The sequence below is a fragment of the Hypomesus transpacificus genome, chromosome 2, assembly GCF_021917145.1.
Source record: "Hypomesus transpacificus isolate Combined female chromosome 2, fHypTra1, whole genome shotgun sequence".
NCBI lineage: Eukaryota > Metazoa > Chordata > Actinopteri > Osmeriformes > Osmeridae > Hypomesus > Hypomesus transpacificus.
In genome coordinates this window covers 12,589,298-12,605,055 of record NC_061061.1, presented here as the reverse complement: position 1 = coordinate 12,605,055, position 15,758 = coordinate 12,589,298, and the positions used below count along the sequence as shown (strand labels likewise).

The window sequence follows — 15,758 nt, the reverse complement described above, 5'->3', positions numbered from 1 at the left end:
ACACCAGACACCAGACACCAGACACCAGACACCAGACACCAGACACCAGGCACCAGACACCAGACACCAGACACCAGACACCAGACACCAGACACCAGACACCAGACACCAGACACCAGACACCAAGCACAGACACCAGACACCAGACACCAGACACCAGACACCAGACACCAGACACCAGACACCAGACACCAGACACCAGACACCAGACACCAGACACCAGACACCAGGCACCAGACACCAGACACCAGGCCCAGACATCTCACCTGCTGGCAACACGACAGAGACAGACCGACCAACTGACCTAGAAACCTGACAGAGGACAGTTCGGGCTTTACAGCTCTGTTCCTGGAGTGTGGCTTTTTCCCCAACCCTAATGAGGAACACCATCTAATAGGTAGCTGGTTGATAGGGGTTTGGAGTGAAAACGTCAAGAGGGTAGCTTTCTGGGAAAAGGGATTAGGCTAAATTAGATCTAATCAATCTTTTACACGATTTGTGATCTGTTCATTTGTTTACCTTAGCTAGCCTATTGGAAAGGTTTTACAGGTATGCAATGAATCAAATCGAATGTATTATTGTAATGTTTAATATAGGAACAGATACATCAACATATGACCGTAGTTTGTGGTTTGGTCATTTGAGTGTACTGATCAAACCAATGCTGCCACCTGTTGGTGACATTTTATCATTACAGCACAATTCATGGAAATGAAGACTTTATTTAATGGCGATTGAACAACTGCAGGACAGTTGGCCTCCGTTTATTGTATATTTAAAAAAAATGTTCCTATTTTACGTGAAATATTTTCACTAAAACATGTAACTTCCATGTGAGTGGGACAGTGTATTTGTAGTCCAGTGTAGGTACTGGACTGAGACAAAGTTAGCAAAACGTTGTAAATTGAAAAATAACATTCTTGTATATGTTGTAAAAACGTATGACATGCATGATTCAAAATAGTTACAACTAAGCATCTGATCTACGTCTGTTGTGCGGATATCTGAAGAAACCCTACTCTTCTGAGAATGAATGGGGGTTGTGATGAGGGGCTATAGCGGATGTAGGCCAGTGATGCGCTTTCGCGCGACTGTGGGGTCTGCTGTCTTTGGTCTAAATTAAAGTTCAGGTCATTATTCTCTCTCTGCCGCTATTCAGCCAGGGTCCCCGTTTGCTCATTGTTATTCTGCCCGAGTGAATGAGGGAGGGAGAGAGAGGGTATAGCCTAGCGAGGCAGAGAGTGAAAGAGAGGGTACATTGTCAGAGAAAGGGAGAGAGACTGAGAGGTTCGGGTCCTGCGGTTCTAACGGTGGGGAGCGGCTGGGTTCAGTTGGTCCGGGGTGATTTTACAGGCCGGGGTGTGCGCGTGAAGGCATGTTGATAATCGGCTCAACAATGAGGAGAGGTACAGAACGGCACCAAAAATCTGACCCCGATTCGTGTGAGTAAAGAGAGTGAAAGAGGGAAGGAGAGAGAGAAAGAAAGAGCGAGAGAGCGAGAGAGCGAGAGAGCGAGAGAGCGAGAGAGCGAGAGAGAGAGAGAGAGAGAGAGAGAGAGAGAGAGAGAGAGAGAGAGAGAGAGAGAGAGAGAGAGAGAGAGAGAACGAGGGCAGCCAAAGGGTGGAGGGGCAGACTTAGATTTAGTGCACTGGTGGGTGAAACAACCCCCACTAAAAGAGGGGAAAGTAATGGAAAGAAAAGAAGTGTTCATGAACAATCAGTCTCGCGGCATTTTGTCATCGGCGTTTCGACAATGAGCTCGGGAAAGGTATGATTCTACTTTGTATCAAATATTTATTTTGTGTAGATTGGATTGTCTTGAAAATCAACAGGTGCTCTAGGATGGAATCGCGAGATGATTCTTTGCATTTTGAAATGTAAAGACGTTTCTTCCAAATTAGAATGGCTTTTTGATTTTCTTACTTTAATTAAGTGCCTTATTTAAATGTTTTAACAACATAAAGTGGGTAGATTTATGGCGGGTGTTTTATTGATAAACTTGAGGCACAATTTTCTTATTTTTTATTATTATCGTGGAGGTCATACAAGGCCTGCATTTGGGTATTTACCATACTGAAGTCTAGTGTCTTCAATTCTGTGGAGGGTTATCCTGAACGCTTGTTAATTCGGCTCTAGCTGTTATTTAGGCCTAAATGTTTGAATGAAATAGGGGTGTAAATAAATGCGTAGCAAAGAAACTCGTTGGATTACTAGATCAATGTTCAGAGGACACTCAAATCTTATCACATCTGTTAGCACTGTAACCTGCTGCGGTGAAAGAGAAGGAGACAGCCCATAACATTATCACTTAAGCAACACTGGCCTTGGCTAGCAGACACCCACACTGACATCAAGAGATAGCCCAGGACCCGGATAGGGGATCAGTCATTTTTAGGACCCCATCCCTCCCTTTCCAGCAGTGGAGAGTCCTGCAGCATTACTGGGATATAGATCACAGTTTTCCCTGTAATCTCGCTGTAATAACAAAAGGCGGCTGTGCAAGGAAAACTTAGTTGAGCGAGACATTTGCCGTTTAAACCAGCTGCAAATTCCTCTGGTCCGGGACCACTTGCTTCAATCCGCCTGGACTGGAAAATGTGCCGTCTAGTGTTTGTTTAGCTCCCTGACACTTGTGCCTTGGTTTGGAGATGCCACTGTCCTTATCGACATTGCTCGTGTCACTGAGTCTAGCGTCATAAATCTGCGGTTGCCTTATAGACAGAGGGGCAACAGCTCAGTTAGAGATGAGAGACGTTGACATGCAGGGTCACATCCATGTCAGCACCCTGGCCAATTACATTGTTGTGTTTGAGTCATGTGCTCCTTGAACGCTGCTGCACCTCAAGCGAGTCCAAGTCAAGTAAGAGGACTGACTACCTACCTTAGTGTCATAAGGAGTAAAGACATCCTCCAGAATATCAGACAGAATGTATTTTTCACGCTCTGCACTGGTATGCTGTGGTCTTTTATGCAGTTGTCTTTTCCACTGACTCCTCATCACTGACTGGCCAGTTGATTTGGATCTGTACCCTGACTGTTGAAGACTCACACAGGCTTCTATCAAGCATCCCTGACAACATCCTGTTTGTGTGTGCGTGTACTCATGCACCTGTGTGTGGAGATGTTTGTGTATGTGTGTGAGTGAGTTCTACAGTGTGCCATGCCTTGACTCAAGCGCTGACATGACGGGATGGCAGTGCTGACGTGTGTTGGGTCAGACTGAGTGAGAGGCTGATGTTAGGATGACCATCATATCATGTGTTGGGTCAGACTGAGGGAGAGGCTGATGTTAGGATGACCATCATATCATGTGTTGGGTCAGACTGAGGGAGAGGCTGATGTTAGGATGACCATCATGTCCTCCAGATCCAGGCTATGGGCTTAGTGAGGCCAGCAACACTGTGCTGTTCATCGGAGCTACAGAACCACAGTTGAGAAGCCATGATGACATGTTGTTTTTGTCTGCAGGGGTTTGTCTGCTGTTGTAAAGCCTAAGGCTCTTGACTTGAGGGAAACGGAGAGGACAGCACCTGTCTAACACACACACTCACACACACACACACTCACACACACACACACACACTCACACCACGGATGAGAAGCAGCATGTCACGCACTGAAGAGGTCAACAAGATGACGGAAAATGTGTATAAGGTACTGTGTGTGTGTGCGTGTGTGCGTGCATGTGTGTGTGTGTGTGTGTGTGCGTGTGTGTGTGTGTGTGTTCGCGTGCGTGCAAGCTTGAGAGTTGTGTCTGTCTCCAACAATTGAACTGTGTATGAGTGTATTCAGGCGAGTGCCCTAATTTATGCCTGTGTGAAAATGATCTATCCGTTGCCAACGATCTCAACCGAATAGAAGTGTAGGTAGGCTATAGGGCTGTTCATATGTAACCTGTCTATCTGGCCTGTATCCTGTCCATGTCTTTAGTTTAAAGGCACCGGTCTCACAGAAGCTCTGTAAGACTACTTTGACAGTACATTCTCCTCAGGCTGGTGCACCACCTGTTTCTGATGTGGGGTTCTGTGTTTAGGGGATTCTGGACCAGTTCAACCCCAGTCTCAAGAACTTTGTGACCATGGGGAAACACTATGAGAAAGCTTTGACTGGTGAGTGAACTTCGTTCTTTCTTTCTGTCATCATATGGCAGGGTTAGGGTATCGGGTGAGTGGTTCAACTTTAACTAGATAAAGATTTCTAGCGTCAGTTCAATTACTGATTCATGTATGAAAGTCAATGTATTTGAAGAAGGTACACCACACCAACCCACTGAGAGCAGAGGTGTTAGGTGCAGCTACTGAGTGAGAGAAATAGCGGTTGAAGATATCTGGGTGGCCTTTAGTGGCCATGTCTGTATGCTGGGTTTCAACGTTAGTGTCGGGGGTGCTAGACTTCTCCTGGCATTGGATCTGCATTCCTAGAGGAGCCTGGAGCCCCAACCTCTGTTTGGCGTGAGAGATGGTGTACAGAAGGTCTTTGTCACACTGGGCATTTTGTTCAAACGTGCTCTCCCTTCCTCAGGGGTGACACTGGCTGCCAAGGGGTACTTCGACGCTCTGGTGAAACTGGGAGAGCTGGCCAGCGACAGTCAGGGGTCCAAGGAACTGGGTGAGTGAACTGGGGAGACAGAGGGACTGGGAGTGAGAGATAGGGAGACGGAGACAGAGAGAGATAGGGAGCAGGAGAGAGGGAGATAGAGAGAGACAGAGAGAGAGAGAGAGAGAGAGAGAGAGAGAGAGATAGATAGAGAGAGACAGAGAGAGGGAACAGAGGGTGAAGGCAGAGACATAAAGGGTGAGGGAGAGAGTAGGGTCATTGTTGAGAGATTAACAACACCACATGATCTCATTGTAATGCTGAAAACAGTGGGGGAGGCAGGCTGGGGGGAGGGACGGAGGGAGGGATGGAGGGAGGGAGGAAGAGATGCCAGACAGACACCACAAATGACTTCGTTGTAGGAGGACTGCTGTGGTGTGGGAGGGAAGGGGAGATGAACAGCTGACAGCCATGCCTAGAAGTGAAAGATTCAGTTCCAGCTTCAGATGAGATCAGAGCTGATAAGATGAAATCATTTTTGATAATCATCAAATTAATCATTCACTGAACCAATCCATGACAGTATTCTGCTACATAGGTCCCCTGAAAAGGTTCTGTGCCCCACTAATCGACTAAATTCCAATTGATAAACTTCTCAATGTCCATTAACCCCCATATAAGGCTAATCTATGTTGTAATTCATATTTGCTCAGCGTAAGTACTTGTGAGTATAAGTACCTGTAAGTATTTGCAGAGTAAAGGGAAACGTCTTGATGCAGATTGATATCATTCTGATTCCTGTTTCCTCCCTGTGTTCTGCTGATCCTTCCAGGAGACACTCTGTTTCAGATGGCGGAGGTTCACAGGCAGATTCAGGTTCAACTGGAGGATGTGGTGAGTGTGTGTGTGTGTAGGTGTTTTTTTGTGTGTGTGTGTGTGTGTGTGTGTGTGTAGGTGTTTTTTGTGTGTGTGTGTGTGTGTGTGTGTGTGTAGGTGTTTTTTGTGCGTGTGTGTGTGTGTGTAGGTGTTTTTTGTCCTTGTGTGTGTGTGTGTGTGTAGGTGTTTTTTGTGCTTGTGTGTGTGTGTAGGTGTTTTTTGTGCTTGTGTGTATTTCTCAAGGCTCTTCCAGAAAGTGATGGATTCTCTTATTGATTAGTGCATCGTATGTGTTGACTGATGGGTCTGTATGGTCCACAGTTGAAGCTCTTTCACTCCGAGTTGCTCACCCAGCTGGAACAGAAGCTGGAACTGGATATCAAATACCTAACAGTGAGTTCAGCTACATTTGCTGCTGTGGAAATCATGACAGTCATCATCTGATCATTGCCTTATTATCTAACCTTTTTACTGCAAACCCTCTTCTCTCAAACCCTCTTCTCTCAAACTCTCTTCTTTCAAACCCTCTTCTCTCAAACCCTATTTTCTCTCAAACTCTCTTCTCTCAAACTCTCTTCTCTCAAACCCTCTTCTCTCAAATCCTCTTCTCTCAAACCTTCTTCTCTCAAACCCTCTTCTCTCAAACCCTCTTCTCTCAAACCCTCTTCTCTCAAATCCTCTTCTCTCAAACCCTCTTCTCTTAAACCAGGCCACGCTGAAGAAGTACCAGTCTGAGCGAAAGTCAAAGACTGAGTCTATCGAACGCTGTCAGTCTCAGCTGAAGAAGCTTCGCAGGAAGAGTCAAGGCAGTCGCCACCCCAACAAGTATGGAGACAGAGAGATGCAGGTAACTGTCCTGCAGAACAAGTATGGAGACAGAGAGATGCAAGTAACTGTCCAGCAGAACAAGTATGGAGACAGAGAGATGCAGGTAACTGTCCTGCAGTTTGAAAGCAGACTTGATGAATATCCCTCTCTTAGACACGGGTGACATGCATACAGGGGATGTTCGACACAGAGGATTATCTGAGAAACAGTCTCAAGTCTTAAATCCAACCCACTTTACTCAGCATTATTAGGCATTAAAAATCACAGTAGATTAAGCATGTTTAAATGTGCCTGTTTGTATGAAAACCAGGACACTGGGACTCAGATTAAAGAGCTGCTGGCTCTGCTGATCTGGCTTGAGACCAGGAAGAGTCTTTGCTTGGAGAGTAAAGGGTGTTAGGGGTGGGACTGGGAGGCAGAACGCTGGACGTTAGAAAGACGCTGAATTGGAAGAAAAGGTTAAGGGGGTGAGGGGACAATATTTTTGCGACATGGACATGTTATCGTGGTTCCGCAGCACAGGATATGACGTCACTTCCTCCTCTCAGCTCTTCTGGTGCGCAGTGTTTTTCCCTCGCAATGTGTTCTTAGGGTCATTCCTCTCCTCCTGTCTCTGTTCCTCGTCTTGCAGTGTGTGTGTGTGTGTGTGTGTGTGTGTGTGTGTGTGTGTGTTAACCTCCCGTCTGTCCGACAGTACGTTGAGCTGATGAGCCGTCGTCAGGGCGAGCTGGACACCCTGGTTGCCGTGGGCTACCGCTCGGCCCTGACTGAGGAGAGGAGGCGTTACTGTTTCCTGGTGGACAGACAGTGTGCCGTCAACAAGCTGCTCATCAACTACCACTGCAAGGTAGCCGTCACAACGGCAACAGTGTCTCTCACCTCTCCCACGCTGGCCCATAATACACTTTACATGCATGTAGTGACAGCCAAACACGTATGACAACCATGATTCCATGCGGACCCTCTAGTCATGACACCATTCTTTCTACTGTCCTTAAATAAATGGAGTAAAAAAACACCTGTCCTTTTTCTCCAAATGTGTCTCCAGGTGAGAGAGCTTCTGTCCCAGAAGCTGTCCCTCATGGCAACTGTCCTGCTCCCAGCCCACGCGCTTGCCGGAGCGGGCGTTGAACCTGCTGCGCCACACTGCCCCACAGGGCCCCGGGGCTTCTGGGATAGCGGAGCTCCTTCGCCACGCCAAACTGGGCACCGCCCAGCCAGAGCAGGTGAGGACAGATCTGGGGAAACCATTCCGGCGAAGAGTTCTGTCGAATTAGTGTTTAACTTTATCCCATGTCTTTTATCTCTCTCTTCGTACATTGGTCTTTCTATATCTCCCTCTCTCTCCCTCCTCCCTCTCTCCCCTCTCTCTCTCTGTCCCTCCCTCTCTCTCTCTCCCTCCTCTCTCTCCCTCTCTCTCTCTTCTCTCCTCCCTCTTCTCTCTCTTCTCTCCTCCCTCTCCCCTCTCTCTCTCTCTCCCTCTCTCTCCTCTCTCTCTCTCTCTCTCTCTCTCTCTCTCTCTCTCTCTCTCTCTTCTCTCTCTCTCTCTCCTCTCTCTCTTCTCTCTCTCTCTCTCTCTCTCTCTCTCTCTCTCTCTCTCTCTCTCTCTCTCTCTCTCTCTCTCTCTCTGTCTCCCTCTCTCACTCTCCCTCTATCCCCTCTCTCTCTCTCTCTCTCTCTGTATCAGAGGTTGGTCTGTACAGGAAGTCCCTCCCCTGTCGAATGGAGACTCCAGTGGTCGCTCCCTGCAGCAGCGTCCGCTCCCCCCCCTCCTCTCAGAGTGACTCCCCACCCCCTCAGCGCTCCCCTGGGCCCCAGACCTTCCGCCCCCTCCCCGCCTCCGGGGGCGCCACAGGGGGAGACACCCCCCAACACAGCAGCTCACCCATCAGCGCTACAGCTAGCCCCCCTGCCAACAGCTCCACCAGTGCTAACGCTAGCCCGGCTACATCCACCGCGACGTCCTCTGAGGTCTCAAGTCAGTCCCTGCAGAGCCCTCTGCTGCTGGCCACCAGCATCTCCAACCTGTCCCCCAGTCTCATCCCCTCCACAGTGCTCTCCCTCAGCCAGGTCTCCCCAGCCTCCCACAGCTCTCTGCACGGCCTCACCCTCCCTCTGTCCCAGAGCGCCCCTCACAGTCCTCCCCTGCCCCACAGTGCACCTCTCTCCAGGGCCATGACCCCTGTGCTCTCCCCGCAACAGCACGGGGCCCTCGGCGGAGGTTACGCCCCGCCTCCATCCCATAATGCCACGCTGATGAAAGCGGCGGAGGTGTATGCCACGGCGACGTTGCCGTTGCCCAGGAGACCCGCCAGCGAGGCGCGGAATGAGTGGGCTTTATGGGTGAGTGCATCTTTGGGGTTAGTCCCTAAATCAGCCCTATATACAGTGCCCTCCAAAAGTATTGGAACAGTGAGGCCAATTCCTTTATTTTTGCTGTAGACTGAAAACATTTGGGCTTGACATCAAACGATGAATGTGAAACCAGAGATCAACGTTTCAGCTTTTATTTCCAGGTATTTACATCAGGATCTGATGCACAAATTAGAAAATATCACCTTTTTGTTCGAACCCACCCATTTGTCACGTGAGCAAAAGTATTGGAACATATGACTGACAGGTGTGTTTTGTTGCCCAGGTGTGTCCTATTACATACATTATTCAATCAATAAATACCACTGAATGTCTACACTCAGGTTCAGATTGGGTAAGATAGGTTTTGTCTATGCAGACTGTATTCAGAGGTGAAAACAACATGAAAACCGGGAGCGCTGTCTTTGGGTGAAAAACAAGCAATTGTGAGTCTTAGAGAAGATGGAAAATCAATCAGAGCCATTGCAGAAACATTGGCCATAGCCAGTGTAACAACCATTTGGAATGTCCTGAAGAAGAAGAAAACTACTGGTGTACTAAGTAACAGACGTCGAACAGGTAGACCAAGGAAAACATCAGCAGTTGATGACAGAAACATTGTGAGAGCTGTAAAGAAAGACCCTAAAACAACTGTTAGTGAGATCAGCAACAACCTCCAGATGGCAGGAGTGAAGGTATCACTATCTACTGTTCGCAGAAGACTTCATGAACAAAAGTACAAGGGCTACACCAGAAGATGCAAACCACTCATTAGCAAGAAGAATAGGAAGGCCAGGCTGGAATTTGCCAAAAAGTACAGAGATGAACCTCAAAAATTCTGGGACAAAGTTTTATGGACTGATGAGACAAAGATTAACTTTTACCAAAGTGATGGAAAGGCTAAAGTTTGGAAAAAGAAAGGAACTGCTCATGATCCCAAACACACAAGCTCATCTGTGAAACACGGTGGAGGTAATGAAATGGCTTGGGCTTGCATGGCTTCTTCTAGGACGGGCTCATTAATCTTCATTGAGGATGTAACACATGATGGCAGCAGCAAAATGAACTCGGAAGTCTACAGAAACATTTTGTCTGCCAATTTAAGGAAAGATGCAACCAAACTGATTGGCAGAGCCTTCATCATGCAGCAAGATAACGACCCAAAACACACTGCCAAAACAACAAAGGAGTTCATCAGGGGCAAGAAATGGAAGGTATTAGACTGGCCAAGTCAATCTCCAGACTTAAACCCTATAGAGCATGCATTTTACCTGCTTAAGAGGAGACTGAAGGGAGGAACCCCACAAAACAAACAACAACTGAAAGAGGCTGCAGTGAAAGCCTGGGAAAGCATCAAAAAGGAAGAATGCAAAAGTTTGGTGACGTCAATGGGTCACAGACTTGCTGCAGTTATTGAAAGCAAAGGATTTGCAACCAAATATTAAGTCTTATTCACTTAAATATGTTTTAAGTATATCTGTTCCAATACTTTTGCTCACATGACAAATGGGTGGATTCAAACAAAATGTGATATTTTCTTAGTTGTGCATCAGATCCTGATGTAAATACCTGGAAATAAAAGCTGAAACGTTGATCTCTGGTCTCACGTTCATTATTTGATGTCAAGCCCAAATGTTTTCAGTCTACAGCGAAAATAAAGGAATTCGCCTCACTGTTCCAATACTTTTGGAGGGCACTGTAGCTCTTTCATTAACTCCATCTGTGATTTTAACACCCCTCTTCTCCCTCCCCTCTTCTCCTCTCCCTCCCTCCCCGTCTCCCCTTTTCTCCCTCCCTTCCCCTCTCCTCCCTCCTCCCTCCTCTCCTCTCCTCCCTCTCCTCCCCCCTCCTCCCCTCTTCTCCCTCCCCCCCCCCCCTCTCCCTCCCTCCCCTCCCCTCTCCCTCCCTCCCCCTCCCCTCTTCTCCCTCCCTCCCCCCCTCCCCTCTTCTCCCTCCCTCTCCCCCCCCTCTCCCTCCTCTGCTCCCAGGCTCCACTCTCCCCAGAGTGCTCCCCCTCTCCGGGCCCACGCGAGTGGAGGCCATGTTCGCCCACGGCCCCGGGGTGTCAGAGGGTAGCGGAGGGGGAGGGTCCTGCTTACTTCACTTCCTGCCTGGCGATGGCATCCACCTCCTCATCTCTGAGCCCAGAGACGGCTGGCATTACGGTCAGAATGAACGAACTGGACGGTGAGGTGCTCAAACACACACACACACACACACAATCCAGTCGTACTAGCACAGTTTGGTATGGTCGTACTGTTTCTGTGTGTGTTCTGTGAATGGTGATGTCATGTGTCTGTCTCTCGCCCCCTACAGAAAAGGCTGGTTCCCGTTCTCCTACACTCAGCCCTACCACAGCACCCTGGACAGCCTGGACAACAGGTCTGCTCTACAGACACCAATCACACACGTTAGGGATGATAGAGTTAGCTGGGTAGTAAAACCGCAGGTCGCAGGTTCAAATCCCCGTCTTTACGTCGCTTTGCATGACAGAGTTTGCTGGATGAATGTGTTATTAGTTCTCTTTAGTGTGAGTTGGGACACCAGTAACTGAGAAGTGTGGGTGTTGGCAAATGAGGATGCATCATGACTGTGTAATTGTAGATCCTTCCTCTACTGAATCCTCCCTTTCCATTATTGACATTCATCAAACAATAGCCAGTGTCGACAAATAGGCAATTCAAACTTTGTCTGTCCCTCAAAACTTGAGAAGTGTCACTGGCACTTTGATATAGATATACCTTCCCAACCTCTCTCTGATATTTTGCCTTTCATTGTGGCAGTACAGTGTGGACATGTTATCAGTCAAAAAACACAACAGTTCCTGGAAGGGAGTGCGGTTGAGCGATGACCCCTATTGTCGTCTTTCCCGGTTTTACCCCCAGACTTGGTCCACCTCGACTCCCTTAGATCTTTGCTGTCCAACATCAACAGCACAGTCGATGAAACACGATTGGTGCCCACTGGAGCTAACGTTCCTGATACTCTTGTCTTCTCTGACCTCCCTTCACCCTGTCCCTCACCCAGCTCCCTGCTCCTATACAAAGCCAACAGCACCAGCACAGGCCAACTGGACAAGCTGGTGTCCCCTTCCCTAACCCCAGAGTCCGAGGAGGAGCACGCCTTACCCCCCCAGAGGGTCAGCACCTTCCGTCCACGTCCTTACAGCATGGCCGACACTAACCCAGTCAGCCTGAGGGCCAAGGGAACTGGGCCAGAGTGGACTGGACCTGCTTATCGACCCACCCTGTCGATGCTAATGCAAGAGGTATAAGCAGCTTATCATTCTAAGTTTACAACATGAGATTTGAAGGGGGTTTCTCATGTGATTGTTTTTGTCGGGTCTGTTACAGCTCACTTCAGATTTTGGCTCACCACCACCCTCCCCAACCAGGTAAAATAGCAGTAGGCCTAACATGTTTGAGAGGAACAAAGCTTTATGGTGTGATATGTGGTATGAACTAAAGCTGTGTTTTTTCAACTGGTGTAAGCTCAGGACCCACATTAGCCCTTGCTCATTAAGTCACGACCCAAAAACTATTTCCGAACCTTTATAATTTATTTCAATTAAATGCAGGCGGCACGGTGTGATCCAATGCACCTTTCAAAATAAAATCTCACCATTGGAAGTTCGGTAACTTTCAAGTTAAAAATTCAAGTTAACTTTTTGACGGAGCTGAAGCACGTCACTTTCCACACCAGCTCGCGACCCACTTTTGGGTCGGGACCCACCAGTTGAGAAACACGGTACTAAAGGAATATCTAACAAACAATCCTGGTTTACGTCAGCATTTCCCCGTATTGCAGGAACAATCCATTTGCTCATGTTCGACTCAGGAAAACGGTGACCAACGATCGCTCGGCACCAATCATCGAGTAGGACAGAGCCTCCGGAAGCCAATGGAGAGCCAGTGAAACATTCAGATGTATTTTCATTTTGTGATGCAAATCAGTGACATCATGTTTTTAATTTTAAAAGGTATTGAATACTTAATATTAAAACACCACCAAATTGTTGGTTTTGAATTCACCTCTTTAAAATTGAAATATCAATTTATTTAAATGTAAAAAAAACTGCAGATCCAAATATTTTTGGTTTAGACATTTAGGTTGCACAAATTCTAACAGTAAATGTCTGATCCCAAAAATTCAAACAAAAGAAATTCAAGCTTCAGAAATTCAAATTTAACAAAATTCAGGCTGCTTAAATTTCAAATGGTGAAATTCTGATCCCAAAAATTAGAGCCGAAATAATTCAACATCATTCAACATGATGTGATACCAAGGTATTTCTTGCCTCAGACCGGACCTCTCTCCTCAGACCCCAGGCTGTGATTGTATGACTGGTCTGCATGTAAGTATGTTTTACTGCCCGCAGCTACACCTGGATGAGAGGGGCCTGAGGAGAGAATTTGAGCAACTTGAATTTCCGAACCTTGAATTTTTGGATCAGACTCCTTTTTTTTTTTTACATTGAATATATTAATATTTCAATTTTAAAGAGGTGAATTCAAAACCCCAAAATTGGGTGTGTTTAAATGTCAATATTAAGTATTCAATTCTTTTAAAATTCAAAACTTTGTCACTGAATTGCTCAGAGGTCAATTGCTATATTGAGCCTAACATGGAACGTTGAAGTGAATATATTATGTTGATTCAACTTAATTTTAGTTTTCGGATGCCTGATTGGTTAAAAGGTGCCACAGGCTAGTCATTATAACACATTTGAAGGTGAACTACACCAGTCCGATGAATGAAATCTCAACACATGGACAGGTCTAAGTTGGTTGTATTGTAGAGTCAGAATCCATTTACATTTTGGATCAAACTTAATCTTTATAACAATAAATGATCATAGTCCTTAAACTGATGGATCATAGAAGGAAAATGTGTTGTGCCTATTGTTGACAGCTATTAGAGAAATGCAAAAAAATTGTAAAAAGATTGAATAAAATAAAATAAAAATCCCGATTAACCTGAAAAAGTTTGAGACATATAGCCACAGATTATGAATTTTGTTTGTGGTGTTAGGTAACAGACATCTGATTTCACCATCTACTTTATTTAGTTAGATGATTCAGCACTAACATGAAAAAAACATGGTGCGTTTCTATCTATTATGTTACCTTTTGTGTATTATTTTACAACAGTTTTCTTTCTGTCTTTATTTCACATTTTATTCATTTTGTACATTTTTCACAAACTTACACAATTTTTTTATGTCCTTGCTAGTTCCTATTTATGGTGTTCCGTATTTGCGGGTCTAGTTAGAATGTGGTTTCAGGGACTGATTCTTGATGGCAGGACAGTAATAGCTTATATGTATGCTATCATGTTTTGTTTTCATTTTCAAGTGTTTTACAAAAGGACAGGTTCCTATTACATGTTGACATTATGCAGGATTCATGCCTTGCTTTTTATGCAGAAATTGTCAAATCACTGTTCTCTTCTGATTAAGGTGTACGGTGAACTTGAGATGTGTTCATGAACAACTTTTAAGTATTTTGTTAATCTAAAGTGTTTTTAAAGATGTTGTTGGATTGGAAAGTTTTGCTCTTTGAAATAACACCAACTTGGAGCACTTTGTAGTCTCTAACAGGGGAAACAAACATAAATGAGAAACCCTTGGCGATGTGTTTGGTCGACAGAAAGATGTTTCCAGAAGGAGGAGGGAGCCTGTATGAACTATGTGGTGGAAAGCATGAACATGGTTTGACAGATGGATGTGCTAAGGAACTGTGGTGAATTAAGTGGATGCTTTGCATTACTTTAAGTAGGTCGGGGAATCTGGCAACAGGTTAAAGGATTGACGTGAAAAAATTTAAGGGTCTCAGCGCTTGTCTTTGCGTTTCACCTGTGTCTTATCAATTCATTTTATAAACAGATTGTTGACACCTAGCTAATCTTAGTTGCATGTTTACCAATGGCAAACTACACAGAACCTACCAGAAGGATGTGAAGGTCAAGAGTGATGATAAGATTGTGTTTACGTTGAAATGAAACTTAGGAAGTGATGAAGAATGTATACGGGAAGTTGAAAAGTGTGTGAGCAAGTGTTAATGGTAAACTATATGTACAAGAAGTCTTTTTCGTCTCTTACTCTAAGTTCTCTGTTGTCATGTCTTTTAGTAAATCGTTTTTGAGTTTGAAAATAACGATTTAATAGAAATGTGAAAATCAGGAATTTGAGATGTTTTAGATGTGTTTGTTTCGATTTCCAATTATTTTATAATTTACTATATTTTATAATTTATAATACTGTAATTATTTTATACATTAAAATGTTTTACCAGTGTATTTACATATTGGCAAAGAAATGAAACAAAATTGTTCTTATATTTTGGTAACTTGTAGCATTTCATAATATTGCATTCCAGTTTCAAATGACAGCTGTTTTTCTATTGGTATTCTAACGGTTAATAAATAGGCTGATTTGAAAAAGAATGATTGATTATAGTGAGATCACATGTATAATGTAAAAAGTGCTCAAATATGTGAACTTATATAACTTGCCTTATATTTTTCCTAACGTTGCACCTTTTGAAGGAGTCAAAACATGCAAATGTGGAAAACTGCCTTGTTATTGTAGTCCTACTTTCCCAACCTATGTTGGAAACAGACAATTCTCTCAAGTCTACTGCAGTCAGTTCTGTTTTGATTGTAAATTTTATGTTTTAAAATCTTCAACTGGTGGTTTTACCAACAGTGGCTTCATATCAAGAACTGTCTCGTTGGGTTTGCAAGGGCTAACTTTCAAAACAGCTGATATGTTCTGTCCTGACAGCAAATTCTTGAACATACAAATTAAGTCATTGCTAGGTATTGAAACAGGCCCGACTATGTTAGCAAATGTTAGTTTTAAGAGCTATGAGAGGTTGAAATTAACCAGTGCACTGTTCAAGAATAAGACAACTTTGATTTAGAATGTGTTGATGGTTGCATGGCATCTGTAAGCTCCCAAAGACGACGGTATGAAATATCAATGCTGAGTGTTCTTTGCCAGATCTTGTATTGAATAGACTGAATTGATGGTCACAGTAACATCATTGTGATGTTTTGGAATCTTAACACGTTTCTGTAGAGCACTGACTTGTACACAAGGTCCTTACATGCCATCATTGTATTTTTTGTTTTCAGAAGAAATTTAATAAACATTTTAATTACTA

The 15,758-nt window shown here is 45.0% G+C and overlaps 1 protein-coding gene across 1 annotated transcript; it reads left to right on the top strand.

Annotated features, from left to right (window-relative positions):
- Positions 1-1,124: 1,124 nt before the first annotated feature.
- zgc:158689 (uncharacterized protein LOC791177 homolog) lies at positions 1,125-15,752 on the top strand. The gene is made up of 11 exons (XM_047027377.1): positions 1,125-1,442; positions 3,469-3,654; positions 4,034-4,109; positions 4,522-4,608; positions 5,369-5,430; positions 5,734-5,805; positions 6,122-6,259; positions 6,935-7,087; positions 7,289-7,466; positions 7,928-8,499; positions 14,252-15,752. The coding sequence occupies exons 2-11, from the start codon at positions 3,595-3,597 to the stop codon at positions 14,306-14,308; spliced, it is 1,455 nt and encodes a 484-aa protein (XP_046883333.1). The 5' UTR covers positions 1,125-1,442; positions 3,469-3,594; the 3' UTR covers positions 14,309-15,752.
- The last annotated feature ends 6 nt before the right edge of the window (positions 15,753-15,758 follow it).

What these genes read in the sequence shown, in the direction of transcription:
- zgc:158689 (XM_047027377.1), top strand. Translation starts at nt 3,595, where the DNA reads ATGAGAAGCAGCATGTCACGCACTGAAGAGGTCAACAAGATGACGGAA. An exon ending in AGGTTCAACTGGAGGATGTG is followed by an intron (nt 5,431 to 5,733) that starts GTGAGTGTGTGT and finishes TATGGTCCACAG; the next exon opens with TTGAAGCTCTTTCACTCCGA. An exon ending in TGGATATCAAATACCTAACA is followed by an intron (nt 5,806 to 6,121) that starts GTGAGTTCAGCT and finishes CTCTTAAACCAG; the next exon opens with GCCACGCTGAAGAAGTACCA.